The sequence below is a fragment of the Anticarsia gemmatalis genome, chromosome 3, assembly GCF_050436995.1.
Source record: "Anticarsia gemmatalis isolate Benzon Research Colony breed Stoneville strain chromosome 3, ilAntGemm2 primary, whole genome shotgun sequence".
Classification (NCBI taxonomy): Eukaryota; Metazoa; Arthropoda; class Insecta; order Lepidoptera; family Erebidae; genus Anticarsia; species Anticarsia gemmatalis.
In genome coordinates, this window is record NC_134747.1 from 10,175,088 (window position 1) to 10,200,175 (window position 25,088).

The window sequence follows — 25,088 nt, forward strand, 5'->3', positions numbered from 1 at the left end:
GATTAGGGAACTACGCGATACTACATCAGAAGTTAATAATCGGTTGGCAATCAGTTCGATATCGTTGGTACTCAGAACGCGATATCAGCATCCTATACAATAAACGCCGTTGAAAAACATGTATCGTGACGTGTATATCGTCACTAACACTAGGTAAAATTTTATAGATATTTTGTAATCGGTTGCTACGACATACTGTTGTCAGGTGTAGAGTCACTTCAGGTAGGGCAGTAAGGCAGGTGAATCATGGACAACTTCTGAATACGTAATGTGTTCATGAATGATTGAGAACTACCGAAATTAAATATATATTCATTTGCTTCCCTAGAGACATTCAGTACTCTGTAAAGAATTAATTTTTCTTATCTCTCTAAGTTATTTTTATTGTCATTAACGTTTTATCGCTGTGTTATACTAAAGATTAAATTGAAATAGGTTAGGTTTGCTCTATTAATTGAAGTTTGGGTATTACAGTTACGCTGACTATTGCTTGTTACCTTTAATAATAATAATGACTAAGTTTTTAGTCACTTGAAACATTTGTCGGCAGATCCTAATATTATACACGAGTTTAACTTTCCTAAATGGTAAAATTAACATACATAAGTTACTAAATATCTAGAACGTACTAGTTACTGAAACGATAACTGCATTATTTATCAGTTATATATTTTCAGCGTGACCCAATGACATGATAATGCAATTTCAGAAGATAAGAATGGATATTTTGAAAATTGCGAACTTATTCTGTTTATAATGTAATAGTAAGAGTTAAGACGCCCGGTACTCGGTAATTTCCAGAAAACATCGTAAATGTCCAGATCTACTCAGATAAAAGATGGTTTCATTTATCCTGATAAGTCGAATTATCGCGTCCCCGGCGGGATGTGACGTCAAGTATGACCCGTGTACCACGTAGCGCGTAATTCTGACATCCTCGTCACGCGAAACTCATTCATGAGAACGACACTTATCAACGCACATTTACCCAATACCTAGAAACTGACACCACATCTTTCACTCAAGTAATCTAGCGACGGAATAAACAAGCTCTTTCATATTTGCTCCCCGAGTTATGATGAAGTTTCCCACGAGCCTTCTACAAACAATTTTCAGGGAAGTGCCATTTTGTAATCACACGTCTTATACATGTCAAATTAAATAAATATCTAGGCAATTCAGGCAGAGGTATTTCATCATAAAAATGTAAATTTGTATTGAACTGTTTATTGTCTACACATATTTGAGGTAGATAAAAGACACACGTTTCAACGCGTGTAGATATGCACACGCTGAAATATAAATACTATTATAATTGAAGAGATAAAATGACACTTATATGATACATTGTTACAGTGAGCGTAATTTGTAGTGACCTGTCCTTAAAGCGTTTCGTGCATTGATAAGTAAATCCCTGATAAAACCACTTTAGAGTAGAGGCGCGTGGAAAATAAATGCAAAAGTTAAACCTGTTCTGTTTATTTGCAACGAAGCCCGTAGCTTACAAATCTGTTATTACAGTACTAAATTGGGCACACGAACAATTTACTTAAAAGGCAGAAAATTAAAGCAATGAAACGAATAAAATGAATTTAACCATTCTAAACAGGCGCACAATTCAGATAACGATATTCCAGATTCCCTTTGCGAATAGAGCAGACAGTGGAAGAGCTGTACATTTAATGAATGAGCCACATTCATCGCAGCGGTGTACAATTCTTTATTTATAAAAGGATGAAGTGTGAACTAGGTGCTGGCTCCATTAATATGAAGGGTGAAATGTCAAGCTGACATAAATCCTGCGTCAGGAAATAAATGTCTTGATAAACGAGACCGTTGTCCTGTTGTTTGGGTATTTATCTTTTCTATTCGCTGAAAGCATTTTATTATTGTTTTCATTGCTGAGTATTTACGATGCTAAATTATTCCGAACGATGTACTTCAGATATAAAACGCGAGTGATTTTGTTCTCATGGCCTTTTGTTTTACGAGATGACAGGTGTTTTTATGTTTAATATTAGCATACATTAAAACATGAGTATAATATTTGTAATATAATCCCGCTGTTTGATATCAAATGTTTGATAAACAGTAGGAAATGTTATATGCTGGAAATAACAACAGTTTACTTTGTGCCGGAACGTCTTATAACGTTTGTTTGCTCCCCGGTGAGTGCAAAAACTTGAATGAATTTAGTATTCACGTGTGCCTTGAACACAAATAAAATAATATTGAGTACAAACTAACCCTCATATTCAATCCTAATTGTTGTTTTTTTAATTAAAATAGATGCAGGTACCTATTTTATCTCTGAAAGTCCTTAATTGTCTCTAAATACTTACAAAAAACCCAATAAACGGTGAAATGTTATAATGTTTCATGTGACGGCTTAAATGGTATGTCAAGTTGGCAACGTGCCCATTTCCTGCGCTTATGGACTTTAAGTGCTTCCTAGAACGTGGTAGGTATATGAACACATATGCGCAAAACGTTTGTCAAGTATAATTATTGGTTCAACTTAACATATTAAATGACGTTCGGTTGGCAGTTCATGGGTTTTATCGACTACTTGTATTAAGAAATTCCAGATGGATTTTCAATTAACCGATTAAACAAATAACATATTAAAGGGTTTTTTTACTTGGTCACTGATACAAAAAGTGATACAGAAAAGACCTATCTACCAATCGGTGTATTATGGAGAGATACAAAAATATTTCTGAAGACTTGCATTTTGCATTCCTTTTATAACGTGCTCATAATTAAGGCCATTCAATGAATTCGTGGTTGTGGACTGACTTGATCCTTTACAAAATTAAATAGGTGAATAGCAAAATAATTTACATAATATTATTCTTGCTGTATGTTTCAGTAAAACGAACATAAAGTCGTAACTTATGTTTCAAGTGCGTGTACAGTGGATATACAATATAGTAGGACATAAATATCGGTACTCACTGACGATGTGGATCATGAAGGAGGCGAACACGACCATCCACCCCCAGCCTCCGTCGGGCGGCGGCGCGGGACTCTCGGAGCCCTCGCGGGGACTCTCCGGCGCCGGGGCACCGTTCCCGTTCTTCTCATTCTTCTCTGCGTCGTGAGACATTCTTCAGTACCAATCTTAAATAATTCTCTTTGGCACGGTATCTTTCTGTCACTAAGGCAGTTTACTTGATATGAATTCTTAAGATTTCTTAAATATCACCTCTTTAAAACCTGCTTTTATATTAAAATATGTTGTACGTTATTTTGTTATATATTGTCGCTAGGATATGTCTTCGATTTATTCACGTGCTTCTATTTATATTATGTACAGGTACTACTCGGTATATAATATATTTCTTATAGTATAAAGTTTAGTATTGAAAGAGCACAGGAAGCAAATATTGCGGAAGATATAGAAAGTTATTGCTTTGAGTCTCTATCTGTAGTCATAGACCATTTTCCTCCACTCTATCTGCAGTGTAGGTCTTTAAATTTGAATACCCTCCAGTTCTTCATCTGAAACAACAAATAAAGTGGTTTAATGAACAGATCAAATAAAAGAATACTGAGGTGACATTTCCTCAATCGTGCAAATTGAAGTCGTAATTTCCAATTTTATTCATTAGCCAATTACTTATGTTTATTTACACAATAAAGCGACTCAAATGGAGTTTTATTCTGAGGTCACAGTCGTTAGACTTATAGGTTTATGTGTGTGGTAATAACGTTGGCTTAACGTATTCCCTGAGGAATCGTTGTGGAACGATGCATCGCGTCGTAGTCCAACCGCACACTTCGATTGACCCGTGCTTTCCTGTGTGCCAGACATTCAGCTATAAGCGCTCGTGTTATGAAACTGAAGGATTATATCTCTAGAAAAAAAATTTGAAAAGATTTCCTTTCTCATTTTATGTACACATAATATCAAAATGAAACTTCCAAGTAAAATGTCTTTTTAATACCAGTATTATGTCTATAAAATGTTCCAAAGCTCGTAATAGTCTCCGATTTAGGTAACGCCGTATAAGCTTAACCGATAATTTTATGATGGTGGCTATTAGGTAGTATTCTTCAAAAAGTTATATATTGAGAAGTACTTAGTTAATACCACCCTTCGGATTGAGTTTAGAGTAAGAACTTCCAGAATAAATTAGCATCTTGTAGGGTATGAAATAAATGAAATACAAGAAATAAACCCAACGATAATGTTTTCAGTGCTAAAATTCCCTATTTTATTTATTTATGAATATATTTTAAAACACAAGAAACCGAACCGTCAGTTATTTTTAAAACGAGCGATAAACCTATTTGAAGATAGTAACAAATATAATCTCTAGTGCTTTTCAGATTGTGACAGTTCGTACATTGTTATCTATGAAATATTTCTGAAAATCTAAACGAGTGAACAATGTTTGTTAGATTACTATCTACCTAACACCGGGCATACCGCCGATAACAAGAAGATATGTCAAATTCCTTTACAACAATTGAGCGATGAACGAAAGAAATCAGTTATCAAGATCTAAGATTAACTATCTTAGACTTACTGAAGATGGATTAATAAGTAATGCTATACGAGAGATTCTCTAAGAAAAATACGTTCAGAGAATAATTCAGGATTAGTGCACACGATTCTAGTATTAAAGCCATAACTCTTTACCGCTATCTCAAGATATTTAATTAAGGATAAATACAGTATAAAGTAGTATCTCGTATTATGTGCATCGTGTATATACCCAGGGGTTACTAGAGTTCGTGCCAAGTTAAAATAATGAAATTCTATTAAGTTTACAAATTACACAATACAGACAAACAGGTATGAAATTTTCCGTGTTCAAAGCAAGTTGGAATTGTTTTAGAAGTCGGCAACTCAATAAAAAGTAGAATATTAGGGGTTAGAAGAACGAGGTCGCAAATTGTGGTAATGTTATGAATAAAGTTTTATGTTTACCCAACAAATTGTTAGTCGTTTTGTACGAAAATAGTTTGTAATATTAGTTAAATTTAGCACAAATAACGAGAATTTTGAACAATCTTCAATTTCTTTATTTTATTGTTAACTTCGTCGTGTTTGATAACAAGAATAATTTTGATACTCTGATTTTTCTTGTGACTTGACATGCTTGTCACGTCACAAGTAAAACAAATTAAAATATGTGAGTTATTTACACAATGTAAGCATAGCCTGGGAAAATGCACGGTGCAATGTTGATCCACGATAACGCGCTGAAAACATTACCTACTCTATATGATAAGATAATGATACAAGAAAGTACGCAGCATGGCTTTATTTACACACTCTTATACCTGCCTACAGATTGTTTCTGACTAATGAAATGATAACGGCATTCATATGAATATGAATCAATTTAGCTTTAAACGTTTGTAATTGCTACATAGCAAACTATGAGTTGATTATATTATTAACAGACTATCTAATCTATCTATTCGTCCGCGACTTTGCCCGTGAGGATTTTCGGCCCCTTCTGCATCTCTACACTTCCTAAGGAATCTTCATACCAAATTGCAACTTTCTACGCTCAGTTTCAGCTGTGCATTATCCATCAGTTAGTCAGTCAGTCACTCAGTAACGGAAGAGTTTTATATGTATGTATTGATATTAGCTTTCTATACGTGTATTCTATATTGTACGAATAAGCTGTACTCTCCTTATTGTGTTACATTATTTCAACAATTACATATTATTATACACATATACAGATATAATTTTACTAATTCTTGTATGAAAATGTGGTACATTTCGTTAGTACGACACACATCTAATCATATTATGAACATCATCGATAAAATCTGTGTGTTTGGTGTCTCCTATCTCCACTCAGTTTTCCTATTAGCAAGGGCGCCGCGGGGCCGAGAGTTACTGTGGCCGTTACCATGGTTACGAGCTATTAAGTCGACTTTTCATACAGCTGGATTTAGGAAAAATATTCATTTTAAGATTTTGCGCTTTTATTTTGATACGCTCAAATAAGAGATTGACGGCAGGTAACTGTTGTTACTACAGTAATCGCGTCTAAAGAAAATCTCCACTTGTTGGCTATCTTATGTTTTACTAGCCGTTAGGGGAACGTCTTTTACGTTTTGCACCAAATCTGTATTCAATTATGAATATTAAACGCCAGGTTTCAAACGTAGTGTCTGCTAACATGTGACAAACTCAATATGGCACACGTTCAAAAGCAAGTGCGAATTCCGTTGAGACTTTTAGCTTCCTATTTCCAATCGGTTCCGTTTTCGATTCCGTATTTAATAAACTAGGAGCGCTAACATATTATGTACATTTCGTAACGACTGTAAAAAAAAACAGCCCTCGGTTTCTGAGGTACATTTAGCGGTAGTTTGTCTATTCAATAGTGTCAAAATTCATATAAATAAACGCTATTGAATACATAAACTACGGTTAAATGTACTCAGAAACCGGGGGTTAATCATTAAATAGATCCAAGTAAAAAAAAATAGCTAGTGGCGTAATAGAATAATGTTAGAAGCTATCAACCAATATTTTATTATAAAAATACATAATGCATTTAAGTACTAGTCAGTGCTGAACATAATAATTCCCATATTTTATTATATACCTACGTGCATCGTAATCTGTAAATAAACTGATTAATTAAATAATAAATGTTAAAAGGAATTGTTTTCCTCTTTATATAACTAAGGGCAAAATTTTCCGATCTCAGGTAGAGATTATGTATGGATGAGTAATAGCCGAGTTAATTACTACAACACAATGTTGTAGCATGACTTATCTGTTCTCTAGAGATCAAGTTTAATCTAATACTAAGGTATATTAGAACAAGATATAATTACAAAGAATAAAATATGCAGTATTCACTATATCTACTGCAAGTGTGTTTTGTTTATTGATTTATTTCACCACCTAAACGAAACCTGTGCAAACACGTGCAACAAAGACACGTTTTTTAAGCAATAGTGACGTATTTCGTGCACGTTTTAAAAAGCGTCAGCAGTATCGCAACTCAATATTTATTGAAAGCTTGGTTATTCTCTAGTCTGAACTAGCAATTAAGTGTCTCGGGTTCAATTTCCAAGCCGGGCAGAGTTTATGAGCTTTTTTAATTTATATTTGAATATTTTTAATACTAGCCCGAAGTTTGGTAACGTGCTCACTTTATGCCATTAAGCTCGCCTTCGCTCACATAAAACTAACATAACTCAGAATATTTTATATACTTTTGCCAACACTTGCGGGTATAACAGCCGTGATACTATGTATGTGTTTTGGCTAAAGTATAAAGTTGGAACAACACACGTTGTTCCCAACATCTCTCTGTTATCGGAACGTGATAAAAGGTCGTGTAGTCTGACGTTATTGGTCATTTAGCCGGTGACGTCTCTGTGGCCACAGTTTTGATTACACAGCAAAATATAAATAACTTCAGCGATATCCGATAAAATGTTTCCGTTGTTTTAAATAGATTAACCTTATTTTTCGTTTGGCTATGTTTTTAACGTGTCGGAAATTTTTTAACCTAATAATATCTTTACAACTCAATATCGGACATTAAGGTCCGGTTTCACTTCTAAATATTTGTCTTAGAATCTTGGCGGTAGTTGGAGTACATTTGCTGTCACTTTATCTAGCAGATAAGTTATCGAACATTTATTTCTAAGCTGTAAAACTTACCCTAGGTATCGGTACGATTTCAAAATTATTATATGTAGTGCAATCGTAAATACTATTATTTATTATGTACGTACATCAAAGAACTCTTCAAAGAAACGGATAAATGAACATAGACGTATTATTTTGGCAGAAAATGTCTTTTACTACGAGAATTTGATAAGCTACAGTTATATATTTCGTTGTCCCTGAGATCAGAAAGCTGTTAAAGGTCCTTTTACGAATTCGTACCTCAATTTCGCTCGCTCCATGAATGATAATGAGACAAACACAAGAAATCCATCTTTTTATTTGGATCGCTTTCCTTATCTCGACGACAATGGATAATTATTATTATGTACTCCCACGAATAAATTTTTTCTATTAATTTCCTTTGTTTTTCGAACGGAAGAACCGGCATCCAAAACTTCTCTTTCTGTATTATTTTATACGTAATAATAATATGGAAAGTAATATATAAAAAAATATTTCGTATTTATATTGTTAGTATTTCAAGTACAGTAATATAAAACTCGTAAAATTGAAACATAAATACTCGATAAAAGGTAAATGTTATTCCACAATGTTAGATTCATCTGATAAGAATTAGAAGTGCTAGTGATTAGTCCAAGGCATTTTTGCAAGGGCAACTGCGTTGAAAACGTTTAACTCAATTATATCGAGTATTTCAAATTATTTACTAGTTTAGCCTAATTTTAAAACGAGTTGTAATTTTCCTGCTAATCGATATTTAAGACTGTTTAATTTAAACGTTTAGTGTTTAATCATTACAAGTTGCAAATTGTGTGATATTTATCATAACAATTAGGTAATTATTATTGAAACAACAAAGATTAGTTTATTACGATGATAAACACAACACACATGAAGATTGATAACACAATTACTTGTATTCATGCGTTTGGACATAGGAACTTGAAATATGTTTCATTTATCTGGACTGCTATACTTCGCCGGTAAAAGACTGTAACTTGTGAGGATTTGTCCGAAAATTCTGCTAAGAAAAATAAATCAGCGATAATGGAGCTTTCTAAGTAAATATTCATACTGATTTATTTATCTGTACTTTATTTATTTTATTTTATTTGTACTTTTATTTTTTCTATGATCAGACTTTCATCTTTTTCTAAGTTAATATCTTATTATACAAAGCACGAATAAGAATAACAAAGTTCACATTTATCATCCCCGTTTGAATAATATCCCTGAACAAATTAACTCTTGGTTCTATTCTAATATCTCTTACAATGGATCCACGATGGCTTTCGTTTCAAGTTTTGTCGAGCTATCACGATTGTACGGAATAAAAATGATCAGCTCCACACAATAAGAACAACTATATTATAAAACTAGCTGACCCGCGCAACTTCGCTTGCGTCACATAATGGATCATATTTTTCCCCGTTTTTGTAACTTTTTTTGCCGGTACTCTGCTCCTGTTGGTCGTAGCGTGATGTTATATTTTTTTTTTTATTTTATTTTAAAAAGACAACTCCCGCACTAAGAATTGCTCTTGTATCGCGGGGACTTTTACAAACATGCAAACAACGGACACAAAGCACAACCAGACCCGAAACAATTATGTGGGAATCGAACCCACGACCTCCCGACGCAGTGGTATTGGCGTGGTGACCTAAACCACTGCGCCACAGAGGCAGTCGGATATAGCCTTTAGCCTTCCTCAATAAATAGACTACCCAAAAGTAAGACTTTTTCAATTTGTACCAGTAGTTCCTGAGATAAGGGCGTTCAAACAAACAAACTCTTCAGCTTTATAATATAGAATTTATTATATTTTTTATTACTTTATTATATGTAGTATAGAAATACTCAATGATTATTACTTATATGTAGGAATACGTAGGTATTTATAGTAATACTAACACTTGACATTCCTTAGGTAGTTCAGATTAGTTCAAGTACCAATTACCGAACCTTAATAACATTACCATCCAATTTAGAGTCATTACAGGTACTGTGAGCATACATTATACCTTAGAATGTTTGGTGAAGGTTATTAGGGCCGTGGTCGCAGGCTGACTGGCTGAGTTGCGTTCACCGGTCGGTAAACGATCACTGGGTTAAGCAACCTTTGGCGCGGTCAACCTATAGATGGGTGACCGCATAGTGGTATTTGAACTAAGCGACTCTGTGCTTCGGAGTGCACGTAAATATTTAGTTGGTCCATGTGTCAAAAGCCTTTCGGGCGGCTTGAACAACTTTGACACCAGGTTGACAACCAACCATACGAGTTACGACAGAATAGATTAGATCTGGCTTTATCATGATTCCGAATCCGTACATATGAAGACCTGTTACGACCACGACTAGTGTAATCTGCGCCGAAAAGTTAAGCACTCCAAGATAAAATGCATGATCGTGATAAATATGTAGACTATTTATAACATGCAATGCAAACGTCTCCCTGAGATATGATAACAATTAAAAATTAAAAGAATAAATTGTCACTATGACGGAGCAAAAAATTATAACGATGATACTTAAATATTTTGAAGGTAACTATCATTTTTATCTCTTGCGGATGTAAGTGTCTTTTAAATCAAAATCATCAATCAATATCACTGTTATCGAACAAACATCTTAGATAGTAGAACTTTATCTTTAAAAGATCTGTCAGGATACAAGTGTTTATGCAGTTGAGGTAATTTTTATTAGGGTTCCGTACCCAAAGGGTAAAACGGAACCCTAAGCCTCTGCTGTCTGTCTCTCGGCTGTGTCTCATGAACCGTGATAACTAGAAAGCTGAAATTTTCACAAATGATGTATATCCGTTGCCGCTATAACAACAAAAACTAACAAAATATATATTAGGGGATCCCCTTACAATAAAAGTGTATTTTTGGTATGGAACCCTTCGTGCGCGAGTCCAACTGGCACTTGGACAGTTTTGTGTATTAAACATCTGCCCGTAACATTCGTAAAATGATAACATTGTCAATTAAAATATAAATGACGATTGTCTGTAATCCTATTAACACTATCTCATATCCTGCAATGGGCGTTGTCCAAAGTGAATCATAATTACGAGTAAACATTGATATAGTGATAAATAACTGAAAATTGTACACGGTTTTATATTGTTGCTATGTGTTATGATCGGTGATTACGTTTTTACGGTTCCGTACTCGCAGGGTAAAAACGAAATCCTATTACTAAGTCTCCCCTGTTTGTCTGTCCGTCTGTCACCAGCCTGTACCTCTAAACCGTAATAGCTAGGAAGCAGATTTTTTTTACAAATTACGCATTTCTAATACAACATATCAAAATTGGTATAGAACAATTCGTGCGCGAGTCGGACTCGCTCTTGGCCGGTATTTTTATTTATTAATACATCTATCTTTTTTCTTGATATTGAAATTCAAAATATCGAAGTGCAAAAAGCATTTTGTCTACATCGTTTTCCCGGCTAATCCGCTAGTTAAGACCTCATTTCACTTTCAAGTTTCAATCGTCTGGTAATTAAGTAAAGCCTTCCTCACAACTCACGCTGTACTCTTAATGTGCTTAGTGCCTACGGTTAATTGATGCCCGGATAAATAATTGCTATCTGAATTATATATCAGTTCAGATTAAATACGATTGGAGCGTATCTTCATAGGGAATTCAACTTTAATAGAATAATAGATTGTAGCGACTGTGTTCAAGCGTTCTGTGTAATCAGGACTATTGTGATGTTTCACGAAATAAGTAGGCGTATTTATCCGTTTTGTACAGAATTTTTTTACAAATCATATTTAAAATCTGATAGACGTTCCTGTTTATTTAAATCGTTTAAATATTAAAGATTTTTAAGCAAATAACTTAACTGATCAATAAACTTTTTCTAAACAAGGATTCATGAAAGTTATACGTAAAATATTAGACTACCTTCGTGTCTTGTTGTAGACACTAGACAAGCTTATATATTCGCAATAAAATACATAATAGAATTAAACTTGAACATGAACAGTTCCCCAAAGACTAACATAACTCTTAGGTAATGTCTCCCCCGGCCCATAAATACGTCACTTAAGCCAATAGGTATGTACAATCAATATTTGGGACCTTGACCACAAAACACATTTACATAAGCACTACTCACAACTCCCGCGGCTCCCTCACACTGAGCTATTACGTCTCTCTTACAATCATGAGATGGAAATTTGTACCGTAAGTGAACAACAAACAACCGTTTATATTTTTACTATACCTACTGATATTTTAACTACAGATTTTTTATGACTTTACTCTTTAATAGGTACAAGTTATATTAAATGGAAAACCTAACCAATCTCTCGTTCGGGAAACCCTTGCCCAGTAGTGGGACAGTTAAGGGTTAAAATATTTAAATAGGTATGTAATTAACCACACATTTTTTACTCAATCGTTTTTGCGTTTTCAGTATCAAATAGTAAGAGTAGAAAGGTTTTAAGTTTTTGATGGTGTGCCAAGTATGCCAACCCGCGCTTGGCGAATGTTATGGACGGGGTGAAATATTATTGCAATTTATAATAGACCTATCAAATTTTAAGTGACAGGTAAAATTATTTTCAATGCTAATTATCCTTAACTGTACTTACGAGAAGAGATGATATTTATGGTGAGTTATCGTGGCGTAAATACAGAAACAAGAGGCGGCTCGCGACTTCGTCCGCGTGGAAACCTTTAACGTAAATCTCGATCCCTCGGGACTCCGAAATAAAAAGTAGCCTATGTGTATGGTCTTCGGCTTACATACCACATCGTTATCGGTTCAGTAATATTTGCGTGAAAGAGTAACAAACATCCATACATACCCACAAACTTTTGCATTTATAATAGTAGTAGGATTATGCGGGTAACTTCCGATCCGTGAAGTGAACGATAGGAGAAATAACTTCAAACTGCGGTCTACAAATCAGCTTATATAAGCTTTCTTCGGAACGCTCGTTAGTATAAACTATTTGTTATCAATACTTAGTGATAATGAGCAACTAAGCGATTTACAAACACAGTTGACTGTCAATTAAAGTAAATGTTTTTGGACTTAATTTTGTCCTAATGATATTTACCTTGCTAAGCTGTTTGCTGCGCTTCATTTAAGGTTTCTTATTTAAATAAAAGTGGAACGGTGCATGCGTACTTACATAGAGGTACATAATATAACGCCTTTAACCCATAGGGGTAGACAGAGACCAAGAACGCCATGTGAAAAGATCCTTACAAATTTCTCTTGCCTCTTTCAAATCATGAGGTTTGGAAGATTTTTTTCATTATGGAATAGTAAAGTTCAATAATTAAAAAGTATATGCCATTAACTTAATATTAGTTCCAATACTAAAACAATATGTACGCTATAATCAATAATGATTGTGTTAGCGAACAAGCCCATCACTACATTATCGGAACAAAGTTAAAGGTCACTAAAGCGTTGTTCACACCCCAATCCAGTGTCAGCCAGTTATCACCCATCCTTGTTTATTGTGTTCTTTTAACTGTTTATGTAAACAACTATGTTTTTTCTAACGATTTTTTGAGGTTATAGAGCAGCCATTCGAATAGCACCTAGCCTAGTCCATGAAGAGAACCTGTCTAATATAGATGAGTAAGGCAAAGTGCTAAACGGGTGCTCTAGATGGACTACCTCGATTTTTTTAGCAGCTGTAGAAAGGAATTTATGATATGAAAACTAAAATAAAGACTCGGAGACAGCTTCTTAACATATCATTTTTTGGTATTGCGTAGGTAGTATAAATATGATTTTGATTTGGCCATTATTTCTTATCTGCAAAACAGTTATTCATGTGAAGTGAACCAGAGAACTTTACTGATGTTAAAAGGAAAAACAATTTCAACTGATATTCTATGTACATACCTACATACATAAAATCGCGTCATTTTCCAATAGAGTTGTAAGCAGACGCCAAAGAACGCGATTTGGTACGTTCCTTACAAACGTCCCTTGTCTTATTCATATCAATACATCTGTATGCACTTGGTTTATAATTGTCAATGATAACATAATACAAAACCATGCTACTGCAATCTGCGTTTAAAAGGTTTGAAGATCTAAGCGTTTTATTCTTGGTTGTCTATTTTCCTTCTTAAATCCCTTTCTCGGTGTCCTTAAGTCAAGTTTCGTTTTGTACGTAACGGCGCGGCGACGTTGAACGGTGAGATTCAACAGCTGCTCCTCTTATAACAATGTTACATAAAAGTAAATATCAAGTAATCCGTTTATTTCTGAAACGAATCGTTTTCAAATATTCTTAACAATTCTATCCCGGGCATATAAATATAAAACAAAATAAACAACTCATTGTTGTAGAAAGCGGCTTAAAATTAAAAAGAATAAATTTAAGAAAATGACAGAAAGTAGTCAGTCCGTTATTGAGATAGACATATTATAATGGCTGATTACTTTTTGTATTAAAGAGGTTTCGATAAAAGGTCGATTCTTACTATCTATAATTTTTTTGTACCGAGTCCAGATAATTGTTAATTACATAATTGAAATATGTAGATAACTGTATATTTGGTGTTAAAGAGGAATATATTTTTCGGTAGAAAGTAGTTTGTATAAATTGTATACACTAGAGTCGAGGCAGGAACATAAAAACGGAAGAATTTACATCATTCTATTCGCGCCGTGTTTGAATACGTAAAATCTTGGCCTCGTAAACCAACGAACTTGACTTCTTTTGCACATTTTTTGCATACTTAATCATTTGTTTGTGAATGAATATTGAAGCAACAAATTAGTTTTGCTTTCTTTAGCCCTTGGTTTGTTTAATTCAATTCAATCGTCAATTTAAAATACTCACATAAAATTATTATTTTAATTGGTCGTACTTTTAACTGCCTTATTTAATATGATTTAAATAAGGCATCATAAAATGTTATAATATCATATTAAGCTATTATAATATTTACAGAACTTATTTGACTTACGGAAATTATTGCAGTTACACTTAATAAAATAACTTGATCAGTATACCTATTAAATGAATATCAAAATCCCTATAGATACGTGTTGTAAGAAACAAATTATCACCAATTTAATTGTTTACATTGCGGACAATTACTTCGATAATCGTGAGTTCGAGGCCAAAAAATAATTTACATTTACACAACTTTATTGTTCTTTATCGGCATATGCTTAAACTTATCGCCATACTTAATTAAGATAGGACTATCTGGTCCATCGAAAAGAGATTACAGGATTACATTCAATTTAAAATAAAAACGTGCGATCATATTTCCGCAAAAGATTTTGCTTGTTATAACTAACTTGTGTTATATCTCTTAAAAACTGAAAAGAAGTCTGAAACTTTATAATGATTGTAACGACGCCCCACGATTTACAGCCTGAAAAAGACTAAAGCCAATATGTATTCGTACGCAGACTCTCTTAAAGCGTTGATTGAAATAGTTGTCAGAAAATGCACAATATCATAGCACGTGTTCATAATAAAATGTAGATCATGTACTATAGTTTATAATACTCCATTATATGGCTGTACTATATATCATTGATATGTTTTATATACAATGATATCGCGAGTAACTGCGGATTACAGGTTTATCGTACAAATTTACCGTTTTATTTATAAACATGGCTAGACTGAGATTAACTTTATACCGGATAATAAGCATGGATTAGCTAAATTTAGCATTAATAAACAAGTATACGCATTTTTTCTAGAGTTCGTTCGTTCGTTCGTCGTATGGTTAGTGGTCAACCTGGTGTCAAAGTTGTTCAAGCCGCCCGAGAGGCCTTTGACATGGCTTAACGACTGTTATCTTAGTGACAACAGCCAGGACCGACTTTTTACGTGCCCTCCGAAGCACGGAGACGCCCAGCTCAAATACCACTATGCGGTCACCCATCTATGGAATGACCGCGCCAGGGGTTGCTTAACACACAGATCGTTTACCGACCGGTGAGCGCAACTGGCTATGGGCGCCTCAAACTTTTTTATTTAATTTCTAGAGTTAACAGTGCAATAAATTAGTGAGTTGGCGCTTTGACCGTTTTAATCTTAACATATTGAAAAAATAGTTTACAAACTGATATATACTTGTTTAACAAAATATTTGATAATAAATGAGCGAAAATTGATAATTGTTTATTATATCAGAGGGGCACTCATGGCCAGATGCACTCAGTGATCCATATAAAATGTTCGATGAACTTGGACGATCATTTAGGACAAGTAATCGGTTGAAATGTTGAATAAGTAATATAAGTTTGTTGCTATATAAACTGTTGTTTTACATTATAAAGAAAATACATAAGTACATATCACGCCTGTTATACCTAAAGGGCCAGGTAGAGGTGTATTAACTACATTACTTCGCCATTAACAATGTTTGTTCCCCCTGTAATAGGGAGCCTATTACCATATAACGGGCACGTTACCAAACTCCGGACTACTATTGAGAATAAATTTGAAAAACACTTACAGCAGTTTGTCTGAGCAGGGATTGAGCCCGGGACTTCGTGGTCCGCAGTCGGATACACTACCGATGCTACAGACAAATAATGTGCTAATTTTGTCAATAAAATTATGAAACTATTTCCATAACTCTACCTTGTCGTTTGTGTTGATTGTATCCGCAAGGTTTGTACGATAGTAGTCAGCTGTGCGGATGAATGAAATGAGTCATCATGGTGCCCGTAAACAATGTGCTTGTATTACATCAAACTATAACCGTCCGAAACATCGTCACGTACGTTATTTACTTTGTTCCACAAACGTTTACTCCTAAAACAAGATATTGTACTAAGAAAATATATTCGTGATCTGCGTTGTGAATATTATACGATTCTCCAGGCGTTTCTTTAATATCGTAAAGATTTATTTCCACTAAATCACATTAAAAAGTTATCGTTTGTGTCAACCGTTCTTATTTATGTTATTTAAAAAAAACTACAAACGTCATCTTGAGTAGTTATTATATTTTGGTTTAAGATTTTACGGTCAAGATCGACTGATTTTAATTTTAATACTATTCCTTAAGTACGTAGAAGAACAATAGTACGTCATTATGTCAAACTAGTACCATAAACTAGAACACCCGTAATAACATCAATGACCTTATTGTGTGCAATTAACAGGTAAATGTCTATACCTACTGTATTAATGAGCTATACACAACAAAGAATAGAACAATCGTGTTTGGAATGGATCTGGTGCATTATTAATGCATTTCGGTTCAGTCTGAATCAATAATTAGATAAGAACACATAGCAATTCAATATGTATTTGACCTCACGTGTTCAACATAAACATTTAACCACTCGTTATTAAATGTACTAATGTAACGATAAACTATCGAAAATTAAATTATATTGACATTACTTATTTGTTCACACACATGTTCGAACCACAGACACAAAAGTAATAAAGAAAAACTGAGGGCAATGCCACCAAAATGTCTTTGTAAAAAAAGAAAATGCATGTCAGAATGCGCGCCAAAAATAACACTTGGCGCACGTGCTTCTATGTTTTCATGGTCTGTAGATAAATAAAATAAAATGTACGATGACTACTCGGAAAACTGCAACGTTCCAAGTGCACAATAAATGCGTTGTAAAATAGATGCACTTGTTTATATTTAATTCAAAATACATGATTGAATTTAGTAACGAAACACAAAAATATATAAACACTCACCTACCTATTATGAATAAAACTTCTATTATATCAGGTCAACAAAAACCACCAACTCAGTATTCAACAAAAATTAAATGTTTTTAAGTGAACTCCGCACCGAAAGAAATAAATGGAATCGTAATGTGTATCGAGTGTGCGGGCGTGTAATCGCGCGCGCTCCCGCTCTCTGACTGAAAATGTGAGCAGATATAAACGAGGAAACACCACCCGAACGATTGATAAAATATTATCAAAATCATCACCTATCTAATATCACTTTCTGCATTATTTTGTGTGTTTTGAGATGTATATGTAAAATTACACAATTATTGTTTGTACGTCTTTGTCACACACCATGCCGGACACTTCTTTGTTTATCTTTTGTGCGCAATAAATTGATGGCTTATGGATGAATGCAGTTAATTGCTAACAAGCTTGTTTTTATTAATTATTTATAATATAAACAAGAATTATGCATTTGTAACTTTATTTAGTAGTTTATAATTCTATGCCTGACTTTGTCTGAAAATATCTTGAACTCGAGTTCGTTAGCGACAGAAAAAACGTAGAGCAAAATAAATATTTTAACACGAAATAAAATCTTGGTTGCATTTTACATGACCTCTAGAGAACAAAAACAGTCGAAAATGTGAATATGTATTTTTTTTCCCGCTCGTTAGCCTACTCAACCAAAGATTAAGTTCGAAAAGAAATGCTTGGCGACACATAAATCTCGACTAAAAATAACTTTAAATACGATTTTATGTGAAAACTGCGATCATGTCGTTCGCGCGTGGTGTCCGTAGTTTGAACGAAAATATCGACAGCTTCAAAATTCTCTCTCTGTTTTGAAAACAACGGCAAAAGAAAAGTCAGCACTGGCCACCTGTTCGTGACAAACTTTATTCTATTTTTATTATCGAGGGTTATGGATGGAAGAATTAAAAGCTTTCACTTGGCTGGACCAGGAGTCGTGACCAACGAAATCTAGAAAATCTAGTTAATTCTGGTCTCTATCTACAATAAGATTATAAAGTTGAAGATTATCAGATATAAGTGTATCCTTCAACATCAAAGAGCCGACGTTACTGGGTCAGATAAAATTATCTCAGAGATTTCCTATAGGGCTATAACATATTGATGAGGTGACATTTTTACCGTCGTAAGGTAAATTTTCCGCGATATCACGTGCGAGTAACAGCTGTTTTATAACGAGCGGTAAGTCATATAGCCAATGATTACAGTTTTATGTTCATAGTTGGTTTGCGGGCAAAGAGAGAACACTTTATTAATCCATTTAAGAATTCATGTGTGGTCCTGTACATTGAACTTAAAGGACTTGAGATTTTTTGTGACTAAACACTGATATTTTAAAGTATAATTCTTGTTCATCGTTTAAAATAACCAACACCTTTATCACGAAAATGTCAACGCGCAATTCCTGTTTCTTTTTTATGGACTTTCCGGGAAATGCATTACGTTAATTGAAATGAGTTCGCCTAAACACATTGTTTCAAGCTTTATTCTTCGAAATTGCCGGAGAATCAGCTATTTATTACTAGCCAATATTAGCCAGATTAAAAAAGAATAGTAGGTCTACTTTTTGGAATTATTTATCGGAATAATTGTTACTTCATTTGCAAGTACTCAGTTGCTTTGTCAGAAGTTCATATTACTCAGAACGCAGAAGGGTCGGTATGCTTTTGCAATAAGCGATTACAATATTAAATTGAATCATCAACAGTGTTGACTAATTACGGTCACATTACAGTGACAAATATTTTAAAGATGTAAGAAAGAAATAAAGGACGTCCTTAGTTTCATTTTGATTTCCTACTATGGTACTTAATGTCTGACGGTCAGTTTCTTTATCAAAATTAACAGAAGTATAGTGGTGAAAAAAATTTGATTGTAAGTTTTACTTATGATGAAGAAACCTGTCGTAAGTATGCAGTGAAACTGATGACTGATGTATGATGTTGTATAACTACAATATACTATGTATAAGTGTATAAATTGTACAAGCAACATGGCTTTGTACGGCATGCGTACAATATTGGTATGTTCGTAACATACACGTGGTGCGATCGCTTTACGCTGACCAAGTTTACATTACATAAGTGACTTTGTTATAATTGTTAAACATCAATACATTGAAGTACACCAGTGTAATCATTAGGGCAGTGATATTGATTTATCATCCATATTGATTTATCGTAAAGGTGTAATGAAAATCCATTATAGTAATTCCCTAGAGTCTACAGTCGGTAGTAGCACGCAGTGAAGCACAAAATAAACTATACTCTTCAGCATTTGTATATGTTAAGTGGATAAAAATATTCAAACGTTGTAGCACATTTATAATACGTTTAAAGATTATGTACGTAAGTACTTTATAAGAAAAGCCGCCGTCGAGGCTGTACGTCGAATACCTATGAGTAAATGTTATGCGAATATTATATTTGTTAAAAAGATCACGAAAGGCTCTCATCAATTTCCGTTACGTGGATATAGGACTAACTCGGTTTAATCTGGGTTATCTCCGGCATCACTGAGCGCCGGTATTGGGATCATATTAAAGGTATTAATTCTTTCCAGCCTCTTTAAAACAATCGCACCGTATGTTACGTAATATACCTGTGATATTGATATATTGGCAATTTGCTCTGGAATGGTGGTAATTAGATTTTCTGAGCCATTATGTAACAATGTAGAGTGCAATTTGCTCGGGTGAGTTCATTCATTGCTTCGATTGAGTATGCCCTCATTCTTATGCCGTTTGCCGATCGGATTGGTGGCATATCAGCCGGAGGTCAACCAGTTAGTACACACTTCTCGCGAGGCCAACGATGTTCTTCGTGAAAATAATTCAGTGCCAACAAACCCTATTCGCGTGTAAACAGTATCGTGTCTCTAGCTATAGCAGTAAAATCTCAGGATGACGATAAATATTTCTGAGCGACCGCGACCGATAGAAACATAAAAGCTGATGTCTCATAAGTATTTATATGCGCAATGCGCTCGTACCAATTTAGTGCAAACAATACTATGTAGCATAAAATCTAATCGCTTTCTTGGGAGATTTAAATAAAATCCCGAGGTCGGAATGGAATAAAAACAGACGGTTTTTATCAGTCAGCACAAGTAAGGGACGGAAATGGATCAGTGTGACGTTCGCAGGCAATCAATCTGCATATATACTAGTACGTACAGCGAAGTATGTATTTGATGGCTCACTCAGACCATTAATTGGCGATATAGCGGACGGAAAATATTTAAACCGTTTCTTTTGCGACGATGATGCATACTGTGTTGGATGTATCCTTTGGTAAGATAGACAAAGAAAGATGCACCGACAAAATGAAATAGGTATTAAATTTATCATAATACATGCATCGGATGTTCGCAAAGTAATATGTGGGCAAAGGTCGACCGCCTCGCGCATATTGTAGCTACTATATTTACATCAGTTTTACTTTACACTTCGAATAAAGTCTTTCCTTTGTTTCGAAATTCTTTATTCTCGTATACTTTCGTCTATGTACATTTCTCTTTTACGTGTGCATTTGGTAACATTCCAGATTTAGGTGCTGTTCCTCGTTGCAAAGTTATTGAAGCGGTTCCAATTTTCTCTCGGTGACGTTTCTTTTTTTACAGTGTTTCCCACGTGTTTTGATGCATCAAACGGCGCGCATATAACTGCAAGTATATTTGGATCAAAGATTAATGGCTAAAGGTACATTGACCGAGTGTTTTGTTAGCTCGAGGATTTTTGCTTCACTATATTTTTTGCAGGAATGCCAAAACATTGTGGTAACGTGTAAAACATTCTGAATTCACATTATAGTTGAATTGGCGGAAAAGATGCTGTAAATCAGACGTGTGACGTAGTTAGTACTAATGTGTAGCAAGAGTGACTACATTTGTCGTAAATGTAAGCATACTGATTGAGATACTTTTTTATCTTTTTGGATCTTACTATAATAAAACAATAAAAGACGAGAACCACTTTCAGTTAGTTTTTCTAACAGTTTATTTATTGTGATTCGCTGAAACAAATAATAATTTATGAAACATCTGTATTCCTGCCCTAATTTCTCGTGGTGACCGGTTACGGTTTATTTAGGCTACGGTAACCATGTCAGTGTCAACAACGACAAACAAAAGTTCCTTCGTGAAATGAGAGCGTGAAATATTCTTATCAAAATAATGTTATTACCTTTATATAAACATAATTTTTGAAGCACGGAACACTTGTTATTTTCATATTAAAAGCTAGTTTCACGGGTTATGGATAAGTATTACATAAGCTATCTTATAGATAAAGTTACAGCAAATGAATGAAACTCTCTCATTTTCCAACTTAATAAACTAACAAATCGTTTAGAAATGGTAATTTGATAAACTGTTATTTTCGTCCAAAGAAATTGTTTTATTGACGCGGTGGGCTTAATGAAATAGAGAGGCGTAAAAATCGGGGGATAAACACATCGCTCATCGCTACAATATTCGCACAATTGATTTGCACCCGTTGAAACAGCGTCTCAATTTCATAGGGCTGTCGAGACGAGCTTTGGTTGGGTAAATTTACCTGAATAGATGTGTTAGGAAAGATAGTTTAACTTAGACGAAGTGTTTACGATAAAGGGCTTTAAGTAAGTATGTTGTTGTATTTTTCAAATGCCAACTACGTCACGGGTAATTGCAGAAAAGTAATCATGATCATCATTACGAATGGCGTTACTCCCGCATGGATCATACTTGTGTATTTAAGTTACCAGCCGCTTCTGTCTTTCAAGTAGAAAAGTTACTTAAGATTATTGAAACATTTATTTTTTACATTAAATTACGAAAATTTTATGGAATGTATGTATAAGGTTGTAATCGAATATAAGTAAGACAATAAATACTTTTCAGATGAAAGTTTATCCTCAACTTGTGTCGAAAAGAAAATAAACATATTTCCTCGAGGAACCGTTAGTGCGATGATTTCTCTACAAACTTCCGATACTACAGTTCTCTGTACGCCCAACAAAGTAATAAATCGCTTTACCAATAAAAAATGGGTGTGTGAAACCTTCTGTCCGAGACTATGGGTAAAGATTTGTGATACCTTTAAGATTTATAGTGTGTAACGTATGAAGAATACAGGAATGAGTTTGTGTGTCGATATTTATGAACTGTTATTATCGTTCAGTAAAATCGATGCTGATTACATGTTGTATGAATTAACGTGTTTTAGAAATAAATATTCTCAATAAAACGTTTTTTTCTATCGCCCAGTGACCTGGTACTACTATCCTTCTGCACGTTGTGTGACGTGGCTCTCTATTTATGCGTCAAGAATATTTTGTTATAAAAGGGGTGTCTGAGGAAATGGAAATCATAATCACTGTCATAAATATAATTTGAGAAATTGGTACAAGCCTCAGGCTTTTTCTTAAACCCGTCTTCAAACATTTTCTTATTCTGTAAAGTAGAGCACAATTAAGGAAAAAGTTTAATTTTATAAGGCCTCACGTTGTTGTATTCCGTACAGCCCTTGCACACAGACGCAGCCCGGCAAGTAACGCGATTATAAGCGGGTGATTGGGCCTCACTCGCTACGCTACAACTGCTACTACAACTCTACTTAATAGACTAGAACTTGTAGTAACAATACTGGCAAAACAAATAGGTATAGAACTAGTCAGTATTATGTAATTAGGAACGGTTTCTGTAGTTGACAGGTTTATTTACAAAGTCTTTTAGCTATCTTGGTTAACCTTGCGTAAGGAACGGAATATAAATGACTTTAACTGTAGGTCTAGTTATAAAATAGAGCGAAAGGCTTATTCATTTTTGATTTCAAGAAAGTTAGAAAGTCAAAAGTACGAATCTGCGATACCCTTTTCAGCTACAGTTTTAACACGGTTGACCTGTTGTTCAATGAATAACTTACTGTTTATCCAGCAGAGAAAGAAATTATTTATTCACAAATATTCAATAAAAAATTGATATGAGGTCACCTTTTGCGATGACGCGGGCAAGACGGCTTTACTTGTAAAGAATGTTTGACCTATTTAAGCGAAGAAGCAGCAAAACTTAATTTAATATTGATGTTTCTTTAATATTAGCATATTTTTCTTAAGGTATAAAATAAGGCGAATGGCGGCACGTGTCGGCCGCGACCGTGGAGCGTGCTGCACTTGAATTATTCAAAGGCTTCTTACTACTAGAAGGCTACTACGGGCCGTGTCGCTTTATTGCACACTGCCGCCTTAAATTTCCGCATTTACTTCGTAACTTTTAATCATTATTTCCATTATCCTTTACCTCTTACGTCAGTTCTTTATTAAGGCAAATAAATAAACTCTATTATAGACTCTTAAGAGAAATAAAGTTTGACATAATAAACAATTATCGGGAAATTCTAGCCTCGTGGTAAAAATTTAGTAACACTACGTGATTTTAATTGTTTTCTGATTAATGAAGATGCAACAATGACGTAAAAAGTAATAGGATGGCCTCAAAAACTACTGTTCTTTATCTTATCAATTGTCTTTTTATTGAAATTGCAAATGGGATTCTTTTGATCGGAATATGAGATAAATTATGAGTATTTTCAAGGCAGCTTAAATATATGGTTCTGTAGAAATAATAGGTAAGTGCATTCCTAATATAAAATTATAAAATAAGTTTAGTTTTGCCAACACAACGTTGAACAGGCATAACAAAATTTAACTTTAACTTGAAAAATCCGCACAAAAATAGAACCGCTAATTAAATTACTTTAGGGTTTAAAAAATGTAAAAGGAGTGATTTTATGGCCGGCCCATTTATTTAAAAGTAGTTTATGTACCGATCTTTAAAACTTATATCAATCAATCACATGTTGTTGCGATCGTTATCGGATGTCAATTTAGATAGTAGCAGATATATTTCCGAGCATGGGTAGTGCACACGATGATAAATAATAGTGAATAAGTCGCGTTAAAGTCACTCAAATTGTCACCATCAATATTTACAACAAACAGTATCAGTTTTCGCTTCAAGTACCTACTAAGATTATTGCACGTATTAAATATACCTAAAGTTTTACATAATACATCAATAAAGTATTTATGAACACGTGCACGTTTTATCTCCAGCTTAATCTATATGAAAGCAAGGGATGTCAAAAAGTTTTAATAGTTTGAAGTATTTACGTATATAATAAACTTCTCATACGGTGCATCATAATTAAAAGTTTGTGTCAGAAAAATAAAAATAATCTAGCGAGAAACTACGATTCAAACAGGTGTTCTTCTACGTAATTAAAAGAAGTATTTATATGAATATTATTTTTTACCACTTGTGCATGAAATATAATTTAATAATCGTCAGATAAGCAATCTTCGTGTACATACCTAATCGCTTTAAAACAACCGCATACACACAATCGATATACACCTTTGTTTTGAATCGGTCGCCCTATTTCTTTTGCCAAAATTCAAGGGTTAGACACATGCTGAGTTAAGTTTTATATCACATCACATATTGTTACATTTTAATAAAAAGGTTTACAGTTATCATTTTGCCTGGAGAAGGATTAAAATGTAAATGTTTGTGTCAGTAGGCCGTGTACAGGTTATGATTAGTGCGTGGAAAGGCCGCGCGCGGCGCTTTCGGCGGCCGGCGATGGGCGACTGAATGCGCGAAGGCGGGCGGCACATGATACAACTTCGACTCGTGCCTTCACCTCGCTCAAATAAAACTTTCTGTCTCGTTCCTAAATTATTCCTCCGTCTGGTGTAGCCGAGATGGCGATATGA

The 25,088-nt window shown here is 34.3% G+C and overlaps 1 protein-coding gene across 3 annotated transcripts in view; it reads right to left on the minus strand.

Moving 5' to 3' along the window:
• The window catches only part of Mct1 (Monocarboxylate transporter 1), a 41,808-nt gene extending 16,898 nt beyond the window's left edge, over nucleotides 1-24,910 (minus strand). Inside the window, exons 1-2 of one of the 3 annotated variants that reach the window (XM_076136476.1) lie at nucleotides 24,684-24,910; nucleotides 2,959-3,504 (exon numbers count right to left, since the gene is read on the minus strand). In XM_076136476.1, coding sequence (XP_075992591.1) covers nucleotides 2,959-3,109 — 151 coding nt within the window. In that variant the 5' untranslated portion in view covers nucleotides 3,110-3,504; nucleotides 24,684-24,910. Of the gene's footprint in view, nucleotides 1-2,958; nucleotides 3,505-17,316; nucleotides 17,500-24,683 lie in introns of those variants that run through there. The other 2 variants (XM_076136474.1, XM_076136475.1) reach the window with 2 other exon arrangements.
• Nucleotides 24,911-25,088: the final 178 nt, after the last annotated feature.